General features: G+C 30.9%; 1 protein-coding gene across 5 annotated transcripts in view; it reads right to left on the minus strand.

Annotated features, from left to right (window-relative positions):
• Nucleotides 1–8,238, minus strand: part of LOC107675133 (interleukin-1 receptor type 1) — a 25,546-nt gene continuing 17,308 nt past the window's right edge. For all 5 annotated transcript variants that reach the window (XM_016469370.1, XM_016469367.1, XM_016469369.1 and 2 more), the window contains 6 exons: nucleotides 7,487–7,549; nucleotides 6,709–6,853; nucleotides 4,639–4,784; nucleotides 2,364–2,507; nucleotides 2,001–2,165; nucleotides 1–682 (listed from right to left, as the gene is read on the minus strand). In XM_016469370.1, the coding sequence (XP_016324856.1) occupies nucleotides 291–682; nucleotides 2,001–2,165; nucleotides 2,364–2,507; nucleotides 4,639–4,784; nucleotides 6,709–6,853; nucleotides 7,487–7,549 (1,055 nt within the window). In that variant the 3' untranslated portion in view covers nucleotides 1–290. The remainder of the gene's footprint in view (nucleotides 683–2,000; nucleotides 2,166–2,363; nucleotides 2,508–4,638; nucleotides 4,785–6,708; nucleotides 6,854–7,486; nucleotides 7,550–8,238) is intronic.

Below are 8,238 nucleotides of genomic sequence, written 5' to 3' on the forward strand. Positions count from 1 at the left end.
ATTATAAATGTCTTTACTGTCACTTTTCATTCATTTAATGCATCCTTGCCGAATAAAAGTATTCATTTTTGGAATCGCCTTGTCTAGTTTTTCTCCTCAGACACCAAAAAAAGAGGAAAGTCATGAGGAAACTGGTTGGTTCGGTTAAACCAAAAATAAACTTCTGGAACAAAGGCTGCTAAAAAAGTGAGCGTTTACTGGCAGTAAACCTGTAGATTGACCTCCAGATTGTTGACAGCATCACTATACACAGTACAACTTGACCCTGAGTATTCACATTTAGTGTTAGTCTAGAAACTGAACCAGTTTCTCTCTTTAGCTTTGCCTCTGACGGGCATATGGTAGTGCACCTCCCTCCAGAAGCGCGCCGAGGGCTCGAGAGAGGTCACACGCTCCTCTGACTTCCCGTCGCAGAACGCCCACCTCTTCCTTCTCTTCCAGGCCTGCAGAGCTCCCTGTTTGTCCTTGAGGAGGCGGATGGAGTGAGGCAGGCGCAGCGGCTCGCGGATCTCCTCCAGCTCCAGCAGCACGATCCTCATGGAGTTCTCCACCAGCGCTTGGTACAGACCCGTCTGCTGCTCGGCCCATTCCTGCGCCTCCGGGCTGCAGAGTGACGACGCCGTGTAGAGCAGCAGCAGTCTGCGACAGCGGCTCAGAGCGTCCTGCACCACATCCACCACAGCTGGAAAACACCGGGAAGAGCCAGGTAAAGCTCTGAAGAATGTAGTGATGGAAACTCAAAATATATGACAAATCAATAAAGATTTCAGACAGAATAATATGTTCAAATGGTACAAATATATAGCCAAAAATATTAGTATTGTAATTTTATACTTATACTGTAAGATAAAATGTATTATTATTTTTCTTAAATACTTATTTACAATAAAAAATGTAAATAGTAATATATTTTATATTTTTGTTATTTTTTAAGAACTAATTTTTTATAAAAAAGAAATGTATACTAATTTTATACTAATACTAAATTTTTATACTAATTTTTTATACAGTGAAATATTAAAATAGTAAAATTTATTTTGTTAAAAACTATACATTATCATTATTATCATAATATCATTATTATTATTATATAGTCATATTATAAATTAATAAATATATATATATATAATAATACCAAACTTTACCCCTATTTAATGTAGCCACACATTATACACACAACATTTTTATTTTTTTTTTATCGCAATTGCATTTTTTCAGATTTTTATCAATTTTTCCCCAAAATGTGTGGCTACATTAAATAGGGGTAACGTTTGGTATTATTTGGTATTAATAGTATTATTTCTTGTTTAATATTTTCTTAATAATAATTATAATAATATTAAAAATAATATTTAACAACAACAATAATAATAATAATAATACAAATTATTATTACTATTTTAAAGCCATATTAATATATAAAATCACAAAATTTTGGCCCAAATTGTGCAGAACTACAAATAAGCACAACAATTATTATTATTATTCTTTTTTTTTATCACAATTGTTATCAGAAAAATCTCAATTAGATTTTTCTTTCCAAATCGTGCAGCTACATTAAATACGGCTTACGTTTGGTTTTCGATCTTCACTTGATGTCTAATTTGAAATCAGAATAAAAGTTTTTGATTGTTTAACGTTTAAAATTGAAGAAATTAAGACAGCCATATATTAGTATAGCCAAAAATATAAGAATTGTAATTTTATAGTTATACTGTAAGATAAAATATATTATTTTTCTTAAATACTTATTTACAATAAAAATTGAAATAGTAATATTTTTTATATTTAGTATTTTTTAATTAAATTTTTTAAATAGTAAGCTCTTTTTAATAATCACATTTTAAATCACAATTTTTTCCAATTTGATTTTTTCCCCAAATGGTGCAGCTACATTAAATATGGCTTACATTTGGTGTTCGATCATCATTTGATGTTTTATATGAAATCACAATATACTGTTATATGACAACGCTTTATGTTTTGTTGCCAGGCTTTACCTTCTCCAGGCAGGCCGTCCCGGCCAAGGATGAACAGCTTATAACCGTACTGGCCCTCCAGGACCTGCGGCAAAGTGCTCATCGCAAAAATCTCAGCCTTTTCGCTTGAGCCCTCGAGGACTCTGGGATAGGCGATGTATGCATCATACTGCTTACCATCACCGTCTACAAGAAGCAAACAAAGAGCACAGAACATGCTAAACTAAATACATCAAAGGCAATTAATATGCATTTTTTCAGCATGTTCTGCAGCGCTGCGAATGCATGAAAGGTGTTAATTCTAGTTCATGTAGCATGCGTAATTTCCCAGTAACTGCACGACGCTGCTAAAGTGTAAAAGTGTATTTCCTGTTTGTTGACTACCTGTGGTTTTGTAGAGGAATGGAAACACCGTCCTGACCCACAAGGCCAGCTCCACCTTGAATATGGTGCACAGAAGCACACCCGTCACGAAGAGCAATGCCACAGAACCCAGAAGAAGACCAAGAAGCAAGAAAAGATTTGCATCTGGTGATGAAGGGACAGGACAAACAAAAACAGCTGTTTATGTTCTGCTAGTATAATGAACATGTGAACGTAGATCACGTTTGCTTCAAGAAAAATAACTTCCCACTGGCTAATCTTCAAATGCACTTAAAGGCAATATAAACTTTCTATAAACTTTAAAACATGCAACTCTGCAAACACAGTATTCAGGGAATTAAATAAGACTAAAAACATTAGTAAATGCATTAATTTGTTAATGAATAAAAGTAAATATATATAAACTAGTTCATAAAATGAAAGAGAGGGGCTTTCAAGATGTTATTTTTTCAAATATTAAAAATAAGATATTAAAAATATTCACATTTAAATATTTAAGTCATTTAAATATAAATTAATAATTTTATTATTAATATGAATTAACATAAAATCTATATAACTTCAACATTTAAATTAGTGATGTTTGTAGAAAATTGTAGAATTTTCTGCAATTATTCATTAACATTTGAAAACAAAAAAATGAAGACAGCCTTAAATATTAGTATAGTAATTTAGTTGTACTATAAAATAAAATGATTATTGTATTTCTTAAATTCTCATTTCTTTGTCTTCTAATTTTTTTATTTTACAGTGAATTGTTAATATAGTAATACTTCTTATTTTGATATTTTAGTAATAACTTTATTATGTAGTTATTCATTTATTATTATTATTATTATTTTATAGTCATATAAAATATTTACGCCAAATTGTGCAGCTCTAAAAACAAGAACAACAAACCTGGAGTTTTTGAAAATTGCATTTAAAATTGCAATTGCATTTTTTCAGGGAAATAAAATAAATAACAATCAGATTTGTTTTTCTTCAAATCATGCAGCTCTCTAACCCAGACTACATTAAATACGGCTTGCGTTTGGTGTTAGACCACCATTTGATGTCTAATGCACACTTATTATTAAATTACACAATTTTCAGCAAATATTCATTATTCAAAATTGATGTAGTTAAATCTTTCAATAAATATATTAACACATCAGTTTTCCCCAGATCATTATGTAGATCAACATAAATGAGGTATAATCATTTATTAAATGTTCAATAATAACCATTTTTAATTAAAAACTATTATTTACATTATTTAAATGATAGTTAACCAATAAAACTTTACACAAACTCTTATAAACTCTTCGTAATAAAATAAAATAACATAAAAAGTGCAGATTTGTTGCTGGTTTGTACTTTCTCTTGTACTTTCTCTAGCTCTGACTAGATGAGAAACGCCCACTGCTCGCTTAACCAGCGGCCGAGTTTGCAACAACTAGTCGCTGCCACTTGCAAATCTTTAAAATGCATATAGAAATGCATAGAAACTCTAAAACATGTTACTCTGCAAACACAGGATGCAGGGAATTAAATAAGACAAATCTGTCATGAATACGATACCAGCAGCCATTAAGTAAATCCATTAATATTTTAATAAATAAAAGTAAATAAATTCATTAACAGGGCATTCAAGATGTTTAAATAAATTAGGGTTGTAAATTAATAAAAAAAAATAAAGTTTCTTGCAATTATTTATTAACATTTGATTAAGACAGCCATAAATATTAGTATTGCAATATTAGTATTTGACTTATTTTTATTAGTATTTCACTTATTATATGATTTCTTAAATACTTGTTTTTTTTATTTTACATTGAAATATAAAAATAGTAATATCTCTTATTTTGCATTTAAAATGTTCAGTAAAAACTAATATTAATTAAAAATGATTACTTGAATTATTTACTTGATAGTTAACCTTTAAAACTTTAGACAACCCAATAAATTCTTCGTAATTAAATACAATAACATAAGAAGGTGCAGATTTGTTGATGGTCTGTGCTTTCTCTTGCTTTGCTTGCAGGAAAATCTCAGCAGCTCTGTCTACATGAGAAACTCGCTCGCTTAACCAGTGGTCAAGTTTCCAACAACTAGTCATCTGTCAGTCGACAATGAGAGTGAAAGTGCCGTACCACAAAATGATATCTGATGTACAGTTATGAGTGGCAGGTTTCTGAACTAATAAAAATGCACATATTTATCAAATGAACTGGCTAATAGAGAACGATTTTTGTGTTGAAGTAATATTGATTTAGGTATTGTTGTGACGCACCCACAGGGACGAGTGAGATCTGGCCGCTCGGTTGTCCTCGGCTGCTGGATGCCATACAGGTGAAGTTTAAATAGAAATCTTCCTCCCAAACAGCAGACAGTGAGAGCGTTCGCACCATAAGGAAACCATCCTTCGTTCTGCTTTCACTTTAAGAGGAAAGGACAAGGGTTACACTTCAACTGAAGGAAAAATATATTACTCACCAGCATAACAATACACACTAATACACGGGAATATTCACCCACATGTCTTTTTACCACACAGAGACCATAAAGATGTGGTTTCTGTCTACCAGTGTTATACTCACAATAAAGTCATTATCTTTTTACAGTTAGTCGTCTTTTATTTTTTTTTTTATCTCTTTTCTTTATATCTGTCGTGTGACTCATGAAATATGCATGCATGCAAATAAATCTTATCACAGTAATGATATATATATATGGGTCAAAGACGAAAAACGGTTTAAGCATTAAAAACAATAAGTGTAATACTGCTTTAAATTGTTGTTCCCCTCCCCCCAATTTTTTTTTTTAAGTTTTCTGTTTAATTTAATTGCAGTCTTGTTGTTGTTTTTCTGAGCAAAAAATAAATATCATACATTTTTCCCGTGATTTACAGAAGAGACGCACTAAAATGTAATTCAGTGTAACAATCTTGTCAGGCATGTTTACAACAAAAATCAGTTTATGACATATTAAAAGACTAATTACTTTCACCCCAAATACTAATTAGTTGTAATTTTACATTTCTAAAAGTTGCCACTATCCTAGGTTTTGCCCATTTGTCAGAAATAATTTTTTACTCATTTAAAATATATATATATATATATATATATATATATATATAAAATCACAAGTTATTTTTACTGGGAAAAAATGATTTAAAATGTTTTATATTTAATATTACATAATTATTGATTATATTATCTAATCATGTATTATCCAATAAATGAAATAGTTCACAAATGAAAGGTTTTATCTTATTTGAGTATTTTCTCTTTTAAGTTTAGTTCTCTTTATTGATGCAAATAAAAAGATGATTCGTAATAAATGTGTAAGACTAGTTTTACTGCGAAAAGAAATCAACGAAAACATTTTGTATATTACATAATTGTGGTCGTGCTATTTTTGTATTATTCAATTAATTAAATACTTTACTAATCTTATTTTTTCTTAGTAGGACATTTATAGATGCAAATCGATAGATTATTCATAATATATATATATAAGTCTAGTCTATATGGTTTCAAACAAAGAATAATTCATTTAAATCTTATATCGCAATAAAGACATATCATAATAGTTGTTTTTTTTCCATGAAAATGTTTAATATATTAAATAATCATATTAACAGCTATTTTTGTATTATCCAATGAATGAAATACTTTGCAAATGAACAGTACTTCAAATTTATTGAGATTTTTTGCTATTTAGTACGAATTTTATAGATGCAAATCAAGAGATTATTCATAATAAATACATAACAAGTCTTGTCTATATGGTTTCAGACAATAAAGGATAATTAATTAAAGTCTTCTACCACAGGAACAACATACAGTCATTCACATTATAGTTATTTTTACTAGGAAAAATCAATGAAAGTGTTTTAAATATTAAATAATATAGTGGTAAGGGCTATTTTTGTATATCCAATGAATGAAATACTTTACAAATAATCGGAGCTTCTTCTAATTTAATTATTGTCTCTTTTTAGTAGGAACTTTATAGATGCAAATCAAAATATTACTGATAATAAATGCATCATAAGTCTAGTCTATATGGTTTCAAACAACAACGTTTAATCACGGTAATGATATATAATAAATAATTTTTGTATTATGCAATGAATGATATATTTACAAATGAAGGGTGCTTCATATTATTTGATTTTTTTCTCTCTTTTTTGTAGCAACTTTATAAATGCAAATCAAAGGATTATTTGTAATAAATGCATGGTATATCTAGTCTATATGGTTTCAAAGGATAATTCATTTAAACTGTGGACACCAAACCTGACCAAATGAAAGTGGAAACCTATCTCATCTGAAACACAGCTAAATTCAGTACGCACTTCATGGGTTTCTGATGAACGCGATGTGACGTGTTTTGGGATATAAACTCCTCTTCAGACCCCAGCAGGACCTTCCAGATCACATCAACCATGGGAATGCCTTTTCCCCGAACAACGACCACGCAGTCCTTCCTGAAGGATGAACCTGATGAACAAACAAACACAGGCTGAGTCTATAATACTCTCATAGGCCGCGTACAAACTGCAGTTTTGTGCATTTAGTTGTAGGATGTGGTTAATAAATGAACTTCATGTGTACAGAACACATATATGTGACCCTGGAGCACAAAACCAGTCATAAGGGTCAATTTTTCGAAATTGAGATTTATGCATCATCTGAATGTTGAATAAATAAGCTTTCCATTGATGTATGGTTTGTTAGGATCGGACAATATTTGCTCGAGATGCAACTATTTGAAAATCTGGAATCTGAGGGTGCAAAAAAATCAAGATATTGAGAAAATCATCTTTAAAGTTGTCCAAATTAAGTTCTTAACAATGCATATTATTAATCAAAAATTTAATTTTGATATATTTACGGTAGGAAATGTACAAAATATCTTCATGGAACATGATCTTTACTTAATATCCTAATGATTTTTGGCATAAAAGAAAAATTTATAATTTTGACCCATACAATGTATTGTTGGCTATTGCTACAAATATACCCCAGCGACTTAAGACTGCTTTTGTGCTCCAGGGTCACATATTGAGTGGCTAAAAAACAGTGATAAATAAACGATAATACAGTAATAAATAAATGAAATGTCCAGCTCACCCCTCTCCACTTTGATGATCTCATTAACCGGCTCGATCATTTGTGGCTTCATTAAATATTCATCTGCAATAATTAAAAAAGCTTTAAAAAGGCAAAGTAATTATAAATAATCATATACCAGTGATTTAAAGCACTGTTTTGCTTCAGGGTCCAAACAGCTGATAAAAACATCACAAGTAATCCACAGCACTCCAGTCCATCAGTTAACATCTGGAGAAGACAAAAGCTGAAACAAATCCAGCATTAAGACGTTTTTAACTCAAATACGAGTCCATAATCCATAATAATGCTTCCTCCAGTGAAAAAGTGTTCTGGTCTGAATCAGGAGAGAAATCTGCACAGATCAAGCAGCGTTTAAACAGCTCTAAACAAATATGTGTGTGGATTTTGATGTGAGAGACAACAGGAGATGGACTTTTTCACTGTAGGAAGCGTTATTATGGATTATGGACTCATATTTTAAAAACGTCTTAATGCTGGATTTGTTTCAGCTTTTGTCTTCTCCAGATGTTAACTGATGGACTGAAGTGCTGTGGATTACTTGTGGATTATTGTGATGTTTTTATCATTCACTGCACGGCACCCATTGGTGAGCACGTGATGCAATGCTACATTTCTCCAACCCTGATGAAGAAACAAACTCATCCAACTCATCCTTGGACTGAGGGTGAGCACATTTTCAACAAATTCTCATTTTTTGGTTGTTCCTTGCAGTCAAACGATCATCAACTAGTCAAGTTTTTTTTTTTTTT

The sequence above is a fragment of the Sinocyclocheilus anshuiensis genome, unplaced genomic scaffold, assembly GCF_001515605.1.
Source record: "Sinocyclocheilus anshuiensis isolate Anshui unplaced genomic scaffold, SAMN03320099.WGS_v1.1 scaffold1005, whole genome shotgun sequence".
In the NCBI taxonomy this organism is placed as follows: domain Eukaryota; kingdom Metazoa; phylum Chordata; class Actinopteri; order Cypriniformes; family Cyprinidae; genus Sinocyclocheilus; species Sinocyclocheilus anshuiensis.